The sequence below is a fragment of the Lissotriton helveticus genome, chromosome 5_1 (genome assembly GCF_964261635.1).
Source record: "Lissotriton helveticus chromosome 5_1, aLisHel1.1, whole genome shotgun sequence".
Lineage (NCBI taxonomy): Eukaryota > Metazoa > Chordata > Amphibia > Caudata > Salamandridae > Lissotriton > Lissotriton helveticus.
This window is the reverse complement of record NC_136065.1, coordinates 287835611-287849842: the sequence shown is the minus strand read 5'-3', so window position 1 is coordinate 287849842 and position 14232 is coordinate 287835611. Positions and strand designations below refer to the sequence as shown.

At 49.9% G+C, this 14232-nt stretch overlaps 1 protein-coding gene across 2 annotated transcripts in view; it reads right to left on the bottom strand.

Moving 5' to 3' along the window:
- The window catches only part of MTOR (mechanistic target of rapamycin kinase), an 865133-nt gene that overhangs the window by 622626 nt on the left and 228275 nt on the right, over positions 1–14232 (bottom strand). For both annotated transcript variants that reach the window (XM_078642233.1, XM_078642234.1), the window contains exons 17-18: positions 8724–8858; positions 7899–8028 (exon numbers count right to left, since the gene is read on the bottom strand). In XM_078642233.1, coding sequence (XP_078498359.1) covers positions 7899–8028; positions 8724–8858 — 265 coding nt within the window. The remainder of the gene's footprint in view (positions 1–7898; positions 8029–8723; positions 8859–14232) is intronic.

Below are 14232 nucleotides of genomic sequence, written 5' to 3'. Positions count from 1 at the left end.
ATTGGACCGGAGTCGGGACAGACTTGGCCATGTTGATGTGCAACCCCAGCTTGTTCAAGAGAACGCACGTCTTCTGGAAGTGTGCTCGCGCTTCCGAGAAGGAGGATGCCTTGATCAACCAATCGTCCAGGTACGGGTAGACAAACACCTTGTTCTTCCGCAGGTGTGCTGCCACCACCGCCATGCACTTCGAGAACGTTCTCGGCGCAGACTTCAGTCCGAATGGGAGTACTGTGTATTGATAATGATTGGTGCCGACTTGGAACCGCAGGAACTTCCTGTGTTTGTGTGCAATGGGCACATGGAAGTAAGCATCCTGTAGGTCTATAGCACAGAGCCAGTCTCCCTGTTGCAACTGAGGATAAATCTGATGCAACGACAGCATGCGAAACTTTTCCCTGCGAATCCATTTGTTTGCCTGTCGCAAGTCCAGAATGGGCCTGAACTCGTTCTTGTCCTTCTTGCGAACCAGGAAGAACCGGGAGTACAGACCTCTTCCTCTCTGGGACAGAGGCACGTCTTCTATCGCCCTTTTCCTTAACAGGGTATCAGCCTCCACCTGGAGCTCTAGCAGCTGAAACCGCGAGCTGACCGGAGGAATCGATGGAGGCGGGCTGGTGAACCGAAGACTGTATCCATTGCAAACAATATTCAGCACCCACTTGTCCTGAGTAATTTTTCTCCACTCTCCCAGAAAAAATTGAATGCTTCCCCCTACCAGAGTGGGTAACGGATCCGGGGGAAGTAAGTACCTAGGGCCTAGACCCAGCTTGGCCCTTGGGCGCCGGAGCAGACTGCTGGCCTCCCCTGCCCCTCTGGCGCTTCTGGAACGGCTTACGGAACTGTTGTTGTTGTTGCGATTGTCCCGAAGCCTGGCCACGTCCACGGCCTTGCCCACCGAACCGCCGTTGGAAAGGGCGGTACGCCTTCTTCGCCTCCTTAGGCTTCTCGAGGCCCACAGCCGTGAGCGTCTCGGCCTCCGCCTTCATGCGGGCCATCTCATCGTCCGCATGCTTCCCAAAGAGAGTCTTGCCGGAGAACGGCAGGTTGGCCACCCTCTGCTGTGCGTCCGGTTTCAGGGACGTAAGACGGAGCCAGGCGTGACGTCTTTGGTTGATTCCATGGCAAAACCCATGAGCAGCCAACAGGGAAGAGTCCGCTGCAGCGCTGATGATCTGGTTGGCCACCAGCATCCCTTCACTCAGCACTTCCTGAAAGTCCGCACGCTGCTCGCGAGGCAAGTGCTCCGCAAAACGCTCGAGGGAGTCCCAGAGGGCGCGGTCGTATCGGCCCAACAGCGCCGTGGCACTCGCAGCCTTCATGGAGGTAGCGGCTGTTCCACAGACCTTTCTCCCTGCCGAATCCATCCACCTGGACTCCTTATCCGGGGGAACCGTGGACGACGGTGTGGCGGCATGTTTGCGTGCCGCCGTCACAATTACGGAGTCCGGAGGGGGTTCCGCTCTCAGAAAGGCCGGATCCGAATCCGGGGCCCGGTACTTCCTCAGCAACCTCGATGGCGCCGCCTTCGTCACCGCGGGGGTGAGGAAAAGGTCCATAGCTGGTTCCTCCAGGCCCGGAACCAGAGGCAGGAGAGGGCGAGACAGGTGTTTTTGGTGCAACGTCTCAAATATCACCGATGTTTTAGGCGTGGGCACCGTCAGGGGTATGCCCAGCTTCGCAGCGCCTCTCAAGAGGACATCCTGGAACGCCACCAGGTCATCAATCGGGGACACCCTCGTGTCCGGTGATCCCGACAGGGTAGGAGAATACTCCCTGGAACCAGAGGATCTTGTGCGGGATCGAGATTCGCGCCTCCTATGGCGGCGTCTCGACCGCGTGGACGATCTGTGTCGCGATCTGTCCCGCCTTCCAGAGCGAGAGCGAGAGCGAGACCTGCCAGTCCGTGGCCGCCCCACCGGTTTCCGCGGTGGGGTCTTCCTTGGAGCCTCCTGGGGTGCAGGTTTTGGGGTCCCCTTAGGAGGTACAGGCAAATACGGCAGCGAAGTGGACCTCGGCGGAGGAACTATCGGCTGCGGGGCGGGCCCATGCGGAGGGACCGGTGGTGGTGGGTCGTCCGCTGGAAGTGGAGGCAGGGGCGGAGGATCCTCCTTAGGAAGAGGGGGAGGAGGGACCTCCTTAGGAATAGGCTGGGGTGTCGACCGAGGCCGAGATGGAGTGTACACCGCAGAGTACACCGAGCCCGGTGACCCCTTAGGCGAAGGGGGCTGAGAGCCCGCCCCTTCAGCTGGTGATCGCTTCCTCTTGCGTCCCCCACTGGAAGCAGCGTGACTTCTGGGACTAGAATCCCTCTTGCGCCGTTTTGGAGAGACTGAACGACTCCCAGACGCCGACCTCTGTCTGCTCGACGTCGAGCGTCGCTTTTCAGGCGTCGAAGGACGCTTCCGGGTCTCCGGCGTTGAGCACCGCCTCCGCGACGTCGACCTCTTCTTCCTCGGCGTCGAACGCCGATCCCTCGACGTCGACCTCTTCCTCCGCGACGTCGTACGCCGCCTCCGCGACGTCGAACGGTCCTTCCTCGACGACGAGCGTCGATGCCGCCGTCTAGATGCTCTCGACGTCGAGGAGCCACTCGACGCCGACCGGTGCTTCGCCGGCGACCGGCGGTGTCGCCTCGACGGCGAGCGCCGATGCCTGCTCCGTCCATGACGTCGGTAAGAAGACCTCGACGTCGACGGTGATGATGATGATGACGTCGACGGCGGCTTCGTCAGCGGTGCCTTCGACGTCGAGCCATCACGGCGTCTCGACCCGGAGCCCCGGGGAGAAGGGGAGCACACCGCCGTCATCCCTCTCGACGTCGACGTCGATGCCGCCGACGGAGACCGGGACCGCTTGCCGGACTTCCTGCCCCTGGGGAGCCCCCCAGAGGCCTCAGCAGAGGCAGAGGGAACGTTCCCGGACTGCCCAGACCCACCTGCAGCCTGCAGACGCCTCTCCTCAAGGCCAGACAGCCTGATCCTCGCCCTTTCCTTCAGAGTACGAGTGGTAAACTGCTGGCAGATGACACACTCCTCAGGGACATGATCTTCAGGGAGGCAGACAATGCAGACCTCATGTGGATCACCCTTGGCCTTCTTCCTCCCACATGCTGGACACTTCACAAAGAGTCCAGGCATTTTAGAGCCCTAAAATACCTGAAGCAGCACACAGAAGAGAAAGAGAACACCAAGAGAGTAAACTGCAACACTTTTAAAACACAAAAGTGCCAAAATATGCAATAAACCCTTGAAACGAGAGCTCAATGCCAGGGTCCTGTAAGCAGGAGCCGGAAAAAAGAACTGAAGTCAGTTGGACCTGCTATGCATTCTGGGATACTGGGAGAAGGGCCTAGAAGGTTTCCTTAAAGGCACAGTATCCTGTTTAAGCCACATAATGGCAGCCTATGGGGCTTGTCTGTCCATGCCTTCCTCTCTATTATTCCAGTGTTTTTAAGGGTGGAGGCAAGTTTCTCTTGGTAGAAACTGGGCTGGATGTCTTATGTGTGGTGTTATTTGGTGGAATTTCTAGTTGAAGTACTGGACAGTGTAGCCTGTGTTATAGGCTGCATTATTTGTCTTTAAATTCTCTCTTAAGTGTCTTTGCAGTTTCTGCATGATTTTGACAACTTAAGAGTTTATTTTTTATTGCTGGGGTCCACGCACATGGGCGGGACTATTCACTAGATTATGACTATACACAGAGATCCCCTACTACAGAAGGAAGGCAAGACGGGGGTGACAAGAGTAGGAGAGGGTGACTGAACAAAGAAATGGGTGGTTAGTGAGAAACGAGTTTAACTCAGAAATTAAGAGTTCAGTAAGAAAGTTTAAAAGGACTACTCAACAGATATTAAATAACAGGCAATTGAAAAATGAATGGTGTGTATGATAAACAATTCTCCATCAATAAATAATTAACCACATCAATGCTATGGCAATTCCCGCCTGGTGCTGCCCCTCTTTCAATTCCATTGTTCATGACGAGCTCAGCTCGTCATCAGCACACAAGCAGTGTACTGCATGACGAGCTGAGCTCGTCATGAGCATGGAAGGGGTTAAAACCTACAGTTAAACAAGCATTGTATTAGATGTCATTAAGTAACCTGATGTATACATCAGGCTAGCGACAGTACAACAGTTAAACAAACAAAAAAAGAATACAGAGAGGATTTCCGTGTTGTTTTTATCAGTTGTATATTTTGCATTGTATTTTGGCATAGGTAAGTGGGGGTAAAAATGTAGACCCACTCTGCAGTTGCTCTACACAACTACCGGACACCAATGATGCACCAGGCGCTCCTGGTGATGCTGACTAACATCCGTGCCCAGGATTACAGCAGCTATCACATCTACTACTACAGAAGAGACCACAGCAGAAACTAACAAGTTACTTACCTTCGGTAGTGCTCATTCTGGTGAAGACTCAAGAATCAAGGCATCGGTCACGACGGTCAGCTCTGGGTGAGGTAAGGAGAAGGGTCTGCCACTGACCCAATAGTGGTATAGCAGCCACCACTGCAGATCTTTAATTTTCTCCTCTGAAATCTGGACTTGGTCAGAGAGGTTCCCTCGGGGGCGGGGGTTAGGTGCGAAACTGCACTGTGTCTGGATTTGATCCGATGAAAGGGAGTGTCTTTGAAGGACTCAGGATTTACTTCAGTCTATTCATAGTGAATTATAATGATGTTAGGAGGTTCGCCGTAGTCTGGATGTAGGTAATGACTGCTTGTTTTAAGTCTGCCTTCAGTAGCCTGTCGTCGAGATTGGAACTCCCTAACAACAAGCGTGAGCTGTGACCACCGACATCTGGTGAGGCCAAAGGGGAGCACAGCAAACTGGAAATGCTGCTGGCCCACTGTGAACAGCAGATATCAGTCAAGGACCTGCAGGACAGAGATGCAAAAGTAAGCATCCTGTAGGTCCAGAGCTACCATCAAGTCTCCAGTGTCAAGAGCAGAAAAGACCTGAGCAAATGTGAAGAAGTCATTGAGAGGGCAGAGGCCTCCCTACTTTTTCAGCACCAGAAAGTAGCAGGAATAGCAACCACAACCTACTTCTAGTGCTGGCACTCTCTCTATGGCCCCCTTTGCCAAAAGAGCATTCACGCCCTTCCCTGAAAGGGACAGATGGTCCTCCATCAGCCATTCTGAAGAAGGTGAGAAGGGCAGTGTGGTTTCACGTGGTAATGCCTAACCCTGCACGACGATCTGCAACATTTGTTTACAAAAGGTAATGGCTTGCCACCCTGGGAGAAAGAGCTGGATCCTGCATCCGACTGTGTGGCTGTGTGTTGCTAGGGACAAGCTAAAAAGATTTAGAGGCTGCGGGACCTAGAGGCACGACCAACAGGGTGCACGCTGTAGTAGTTGTCCATGAGATCTGTGGGTACCACGGTCGCATCCATGAAATGGGTGAACGGACTGCTGAGCTGGTGGCAGCTGTTGGCAATACTGAAAGTCCCTACTAATTGACCTTGTGGTAGGCGTGAGCAAATTAATCTCCAGAAACATACATGCCATTATCCAAATCTGTCCGCAAAATACCATGGCACAAATAATGCCCTTTGAGGCAAGGGCACCATGTCAGTGTCAAGATTGTGTGGAGGAATACGAGGCATCAAGCCTCTGTCGAGGTCACTGCGGCATCTGTCAAGGTCGAAGGGGCCTCCCGTCTAGGTCGAAGGGGCCTCCGTCTAGGTTGAAGGTTCCTCCGTCAAGGTCGAAGGTTCCACCGTCAAGGTCAAAGGGGCCTCCGTCAAGGTCAAAGGGGCTTCTGTCAAGATCGCCGCGGCCTTCATCAAGGCCGCTGCTGCCTGCGTCAAGGTCGCCACTGCCTGCGTCAAGGTCACCGTGGCCTGCGTCAAGGTCAGCGCGGAGGTCAGCATAGCCTGCGTGTCAGCGTCAAGGTCAGTGCGGCCTGTGTCAAGGTCAGTGCGGCCTGCGTCAAGGTCAGCACAGAGGTCAGCGTAGCCTGCGTGTCAGCGTGGCTGCGTCAAGGTCAGCGCGGCCTGTGTCAACGTCAGTGCGGCCTGCGTCAAGGTCAGCGCGAAGGTCAGCGTAGCCTGTGTCCAGGTCAGCGTGGCCTGCGTCTAGGTCAGCGCGGGGCTGTCCCAGAGTCAGGCAGAACTATGGGTTGGCTGTAGATCGCACTCCGGCGTGGAATGTGGGCTGGGAGGGGGTTCAGTATTGAAGCCGGTAGACACCCGGGAGTGGATCCACAGGGCCCAACTGGCATCAAAGGAGGTTTTGCTGACTGAAGTCCAGATGGGAAGCCTCTTGTCTCCCTGGAGCCCACAGGCATGGCAGACGGAGCTGGTGCCATGCTAAAAATATGTAAAATGCATTTTGAAACTCTTAGATTTGTTGAGGAATGGCTCAGTGGAGCAGGTCCAGGGGGCATGATGACACATGTGCACCCTTTTAGGAGACTGAGAATGGAGGGACAGGGCTGGGTTCCACTTGGACTTATGTCACTTCCACTTAGACTTAACCGAAGACGTGGACCTCGATGATGACCTGTTACTAGAATGGCTTCTGGAGAAGCATCAGGATGTTCCCTGGGACTTCGACCAACATGGGTTCTTCCAATGCTTGTTGATAAAGAGCTTCGGCTTGTGCTGCCGAATACCCTTTGGGTTCATCAAGGGGCAGTTGCTGCAGGACTTGTAGTAGTGGCCTGACCCCAGACATCACAAGCAAACCAAGAGGAGATCAGTCGCAGACATTTGTTTGTGACATTCCCCGCAAGGCTTAAACCCTGTAGAGTATGAAGGGGACATAGCCCTGGCATACTGTATACAAAGTCTGGAAAAGAAAAAAATCGAAAACCTTACAAAAAAAAAACCACAGTCTTAAACAGACTAGGGGTACTTTTGGATCTGCATCTTTTGGGGTGGAAAGAAAGGAACGGATTGAGCACCCAAAGGTGGTGCCTATATAGGGCACAGGACGCCCTATATCCAAAGCAAAAGGTATGATGCCTCTGCCTTCTCGCTTCCTTTTCTTTTTCTTCCCTTCATGCACCTACCACAATGTCTAATCTTGCCAACCGGTGCAAGTGGGAACTGTTCGGTCGGGGCGTTTATGCATCACAAAGTCTGCATATAAAAGCAAGTAACAAGGCTGCTATTTAATAAAGGACCAAATTTGCATGCTGAGAATAGATGGTCCTCCATATTAGTGAAACAGGATTAAATGAAGCGTGGGTCAGGATGTAACCCTAACAAATGTCCTTAGGAACTGTGAGGGTCTAGGTATATTGCCCTTTCCTACAGTTCTGAGCCACACCTCTGAAAATGTGTGTAATGGGGACAAATTGCCCTAATTAATGCAGTCTTTCTCTTCCTTCTCCACTGAGCTATGTAACTGGGCTCTACCTACATTATCAAATGTGGTTTGGATGTACAAAAATGTTAAAAACAAATGTTACCTGACCCTAGTAAGGTGGAGGTAAATACATTCTACAAAAACCTGGTCAGAACCTAAACAACAACACAAACATAGTCCTGAGTTAGGCCTTCACTGGTAAAGGCACACAGAGAGATCCAAGAGAGGGAACAGATCAACGAGCCGAGAAACAGACAGAGACACACAGACACCATGGCAAGAGAGGCAAGCAGAGGGGAGAGACAAAGAGCGTGGGAGAGAGAAAGATGCATACCAACCAGTCAAGACCAATAAATACACATATAAAATGATATACCTAGAAACCCACCACAGAGGACAGAACTCAAACTGTCTGAGACAAGTCCTGCTAACTTCTGGCAAGCTGAAGTGTTTGGCTTAAAAAAGTAATGATAGGACAGTGTCTCTGTCAAGTCTTACTTTCATCCCTCTTCCTTCTCGCCCTTCTGGTCTTTTCTCGTCCCCATTTATGTCCCCCACACAAATCACCTACCAGAGTCCTGACCGGATTTGGATTCCGACAGGCTGACAGCAGACGCATCGCGGGACTGGTCTATCATTCCAATGTTCACTTTGTGCTTGTAGGGGTCCAAGGCTCCCAGCAGCCCCAGTACCCGGATTGCCTGGAAAGATGGGAGAACAAGCCATGAGGGGGTGAGGGGGAAGAGCAGTACCCCTGTTTCCCTGTCTGGACTGGGCACCTCATTTCATGAATGTCCAGCTTTCTGTGCTTCGTCACTCAAGCAACACTTTATTGACTAGGCTCAACGATACTAAAACAGAAAATGCCTGGACCAGCATTTTGGGACCCAGTGTTTATTTTGGTGGTGGGGAAACGCAGGAGTGGGTGAATGGATGCATTGATTGATGTGTGTGAGGTGGACGCATCTTTTGCAAAAGAGACTACAAAATGATAAAAAATATAATAAGGGTTTTATAGTAAAGACATCTCCATTACTTATTATTTCTCGAGCCGGTTGAGGACCCCAGTGCTGTCCTGTTAATGTGAGTGATGGAGAGAGGGCTGCTGTTCAGAGAGCACTTGCAAGTGAAATAAAGTCTGTAAGGCAGAGGGGAATAGAGACAGTTTGTACTGAATGAAGCACTGCCAAGAGCAAAGTGGGGACAGAGGGGATGATTGGCAAACAGAGGGGGTCAAAAGGCTGCCTGTTGGCGCTAGGAGGGTTGCAATAAAAGGGACGCAAGCAGCTGCAGTCTCAAATCAGTAGGTGAAGTAATCGCAGGTGGTTGCTGGTGGATGGAGTGCTTTAAAAGCATAAATGCACAGAACGACAATGCTACATATGCTGAATATTACCTCTCGGCGAATTCCTTGGTTTTGCTCCGTCTTCAGGAAGTTCAAGAGGACTTCTAGCAATGATGGGTACTTCCTGTAGGGCTCAACCACATACCCCGTGCTGGCAACCAACTGCCCCAAAGTCCATAGGGCCACCTGCAAGAAAGAACAAGCATTAGAAATGCAATCGGGCTCGGATTTATTTGAGTTTGAGCTAATGGCATTGTAAATGCCAATGTATTGTTGCTATGTGTTATGGAGTGTGTTCATGTGGTGTGTACTGCCAGTGATCTCCTTGTGAGTGTGAGAATATTGCACCGTTACTGCCTGTGATGTCCTTCTTGTGAGTGTGAGAAGCTTGCACCTCTGCTGCCTGTGGTCTCCTTGTGAGTGTAAGAAGCTTGCACTGCTGCTGCCTGTGATGTCGTTCTTGTGAGTGGGAGAAGATTGCACCTCAGCTGCCTGTGGTCTCCTTGTGAGTGTAAGAAGCTTGCACAGCTGCTGCCTGTGATGTCCTACTCACTACTCTACTCTACTCTACTCACTACTCTACTCACTACTCTACTCTACTCACTACTCTGCACTCACTACTCACTACTCTACTCACTACTCTACTCACTACTCACTACTCTACTCACTACTCTGCACTCACTACTCACTACTCTACTCACTACTCTACTCACTACTCTACTCACTACTCTACTCACTACTCACTACTCTACTCACTACTCTACTCACTACTCTACTCACTACTCTACTCACTACTCTACTCACTACTCACTACTCTGCTCACTACTCACTACTCTACTCACTACTCACTACTCTCCACTCACTACTCTACTCACTACTTTCTACTCACTACTCTACTCACTACTCTACTCACTACTCACTTCTCTACTCACTACTCTGCACTCACTACTTTACTCACTACTCTACTCTACTCACCTCACTACTCTACTCACTACTCACTACTCTACTCACTACTCTGCACTCACTACTCACCTCACTACTCTACTCACTACTCTACTCACTACTCTGCACTCTCTACTCACTACTCTACTCACTACTCTACTCACTACTCTGCACTCACTACTCTACTCACTACTCACTACTCTACTCACTACTCTGCACTCACTACTCTACTCACTACTCTGCACTCACTACTCACTACTCTACTCACTACTCTACTCACTACTCTGCACTCACTACTCTACTCACTACTCACTACTCTACTCACTACTCACTACTCTGCACTCACTACTCTACTCACTACTCACTACTCTACTCACTACTCTACTCACTACTCACTACTCTACTCACTACTCACTACTCTGCACACTCACTCTGCACTCACTACTCAATACTCTGCACACTCACTCTGCACTCACTACTCACTACTCTGCACTCACTACTCACTACTCTACTCACTACTCTGCACTCACTACTCACTACTCTACTCACTACTCTACTCACTACTCTACTCACTACTCTACTCACTACTCTGCACTCACTACTCACTACTCTGCACTCACTACTCTACTCACTACTCTACTCACTACTCTACTCACTACTCACTACTCTGCACTCACTACTCTACTCACTACTCACTACTCTACTCACTACTCTGCACACTCACTCTGCACTCACTACTCACTACTCTGCACACTCACTCTGCACTCACTACTCACTACTCTGCACTCACTACTCTGCACTCACTACTCACTACTCTACTCACTACTCTACTCACTACTCACTACTCTACTCCCTACTCTACTCACTACTCACTACTCTACTCACTACTCTGCACTCACTACTCACTACTCACTACTCTGCACTCACTACTCTACTCACTACTCTACTCACTACTCACTACTCTGAACTCACTACTCACTAATCTGCACTCACTACTCTACTCACTACTCTGCACTCACTACTCTACTCACTACTCTACTCACTACTCTACTCACTACTCTACTCACTACTCAGTACTCTACTCACTACTCACTACTCTGCACTCACTACTCACTACTCTGCACACTCACTCTGCACTCACTACTCTGCACTCACTACTCACTACTCTACTCACTACTCTGCACTCACTACTCACTACTCTGCACACTCACTCTGCACTCACTACTCTGCACTCACTACTCACTACTCTACTCACTACTCTACTCACTACTCACTGCTCTGCACACTCACTCTGCACTCACTACTCACTACTCTGCACTCACTACTCACTACTCTACTCACTACTCTGCACTCACCACTCACTACTCACTACTCTACTCACTACTCTACTCACTACTCTGCACTCACTACTCACTAATCTGCACTCACTACTCTACTCACTACTCTACTCACTACTCACTACTCTGCACTCTCTACTCACTACTCTACTCACTACTCTACTCACTACTCTACTCACTACTCTACTCACTACTCACTACTCTACTCACTACTCTACTCACTACTCTACTCACTACTCTACTCACTACTCTACTCTCTACTCACTACTCTGCTCACTACTCTACTCACTACTCTCCACTCTACTCACTACTCTACTCACTACTCACTACTCTACTCACTACTCTACTCACTACTCTACTCACTACTCACTACTCTGCACTTACTACTCACTAATCTGCACTCACTACTCTACTCACTACTCTACTCACTACTCACTACTCTGCACTCACTACTCACTACTCTACTCACTACTCTGCACTCACTACTCACTACTCTGCACTCACTACTCTGCACTCACTACTCACTACTCTGCACACTCACTCTGGACTCACTACTCTGCACACTCACTCTGCACTCACTACTCACTACTCTGCACTCACTACTCTACTCACTACTCACTACTCTACTCACTACTCTGGTGGTGTTAGTACTGGTAGTACTGATGGTGGTAGTACTGGTAGTAGTGGTGGTGGTTGTGGTACTGCTAGTGGTAGTACTGGTGGTGGTGGTACTGGTAGTACTGGTGGTGGTGGTAGTACTGGTGGCTGTAGTAGTGGTAGTACTGGTGGCTGTAGTAGTGGTAGTACTGGTGGTGGTAGTACTGGTAGTATTGATGGTGGTAGTACTGGTATTACTGGTGGTAGTGGTGGTACTGGTAGTGGTAGTACTGGTGGTGGTGGTAGTGGTAGTACTGGTGGTGGTAGTACTGGTGGTGGTAGTACTGGTAGTGGTGGTACTGGTAGTGGTAGTACTGGTGGTGGTGGTACTGGTAGTGGTAGTACTGGTGGTGGTACCGGTAGTGGTAGTGCTAGTGGTGGTGGTACTGCTGCCCGTAGTACTGGTAGTGGTAGTACTGGTGGTGGTGGTACTGGTGGTGGTAGTACTGGTGGTGGTAGTGGTACTGGTATTGGTAGTACTGGTAGTGGTAGTACTGGTGGTCGTGGTACTGTTAGTACTGGTGGTGGTGGTGGTAGTTGTAGTACTGGTGGCTGTAGTACTGGTGGTGTTGGTGATACTGGTAGTGGTAGTACTGGTGGTGGTGGTAGTACTGGTGCTGGTGGTGGTACTGGTAGTACTGGTGGTGGTAGTACTGATGGTGGTGGTACTGGTGGTGGTGGTAGTGGTAGTACTGGTGGTGGTGTTAGTGGTAGTACTGGTGGTCGTGGTACTGTTAGTACTGGTGGTGGTGGTAGTGGTAGTACTGGTGGCTGTAGTACTGGTAGTACTGCTGGTGGTGGTGCATGTATCAATGAGTCTAATTTTTCCTAATGAAATAGCCATTGGCATTACGTGAGACACACAAGACATTTGTGAATTCCCATTGTAACCGCGGGAAGGCTCTGTTTTCCATGATTATTGCGTATTCACGTTTTTTCCACAAACTTTACAATAATGATGACTGCATGTTAACTCTGCGAGTCAGGCTCGACAGCACGTGTCACGAAGGTCACTTTTAACCCTCATCATTTATTCAACAAGTAGTCTGCATGTCAGCACTTATTAAAATTCGGAAAACAAAGCTTACAGAACCAGAATCCAAATGTTTTATAATAAAACGCCTTTAAACCCCGTTTTTTAAACCACAGGCAAAAATAGTGCAGCGCAGCGTGCGAGGAAAAGAAGGAAATGGCGCCCTTCGGAAATGAGAGTATTCAGGAAACACAAGACCTACAGTGTGGACGAGCATGTATGAGTCATCTTCTGTGAACCTCGCCTGCTGCCTCTCCTCTCGTCATTTTACATTGAACGCGCTCACCGCTCAGACCATCTGGATTGCATTACACGGGCACTCTGACAGCTCCTAATTAAGATTAATAGTCTGCCGTGCGCGTAACCGCACAGAATATGCCAACATGGCCGCCTAACATTACATATGCCCTATGGCATCAAGACTACTACAAAAACAGCACCGCGACGACCAATCACCATTCAGATAATAAAAAAAAGCTCGCGCACTAAGGAATGTTTCTTTCCCAAGCCCTAAAGAAACTTTTTTTTTCTTTAACAATAGGAGCTCGGAGCTCCGCCCCACTTCGTGGTGACGTAGGCCGAGCCCTAAAAAGAGGTAATCAGTGAATAATCTGACAGAAGTGTTTGAATGTGAAGAATTAAGAGGTTTTCAACTATATGGTTGGAGATGAAGGAGATCTAGATGATGGCGTAGTCAAAAGTCAGGCTCTGCTGGATGACCAGTCAATGTTGATTTTATTTTAGTGTTCGGTAACAAAACTAAAGAAACAAGAGGTTTCAGGCGCCAGAAAGGATTATTGGATCAGGGAGGGCAAAACGTCTATGAAGGGCATGGTTGGGCTCTAAGGCATTCATACTTTTATCAACAGAGGTCTCCAACTTCACATTCTTCCGTTTTTCCAATCTGGTTTTTGGTAGGACAGCTTGGAAATAAGCGAAGGAGTAGTTTCTGTCCTGTAACTCCAGTTCTGTAGTAGGGGTATCTCTGTTATAGTCATAATCTAGTGAATAGTCCCGCCCATGTGCGTGGACCCCGGAGCAATCAAAAATAATCTCTTAAGGTGTCGAAAAATGAAGAACTGCACAGACACTTAAGAGAGAATTAAAGACAGTTAATGCAGCCTATATCCACAGGATACACTGTCCAGTACTTCAAATTCCAAGAAAAAATCCACAAACAGCAAAGCGTGTCCAGATTTCCCTTGCTTTAACAGCAAAAACCCTCTGGAATGATAGAGAGGAAGACATGGACAGACAAGCCCCATAGGCTGCCATTATGTGGCTCAGAACAGGATACTGTGCCTTTAAAAGAACTTTCCAGAACTACACAGTATCCCAGAATGCACTGCAGGTCCCTTTTACTTTTAGTTCTTTTTGGAGGCGTAACACGCCAGACCTGTAGCATTCCTTACATTAATATCTCTCTCCACCGGGGAGGAGGGCGGGCGCTTACGACTATAACAGAGATACCCCTACTACAGAACTGGAGTTACAGGACAGAAACTACTCCTTCTGTAGTAGGGGATCTCTGTGTATAGTCATAATCTAGTGAATAGAATGGCAAGCCCATCCCCAAACCAAAGCGGCGGTG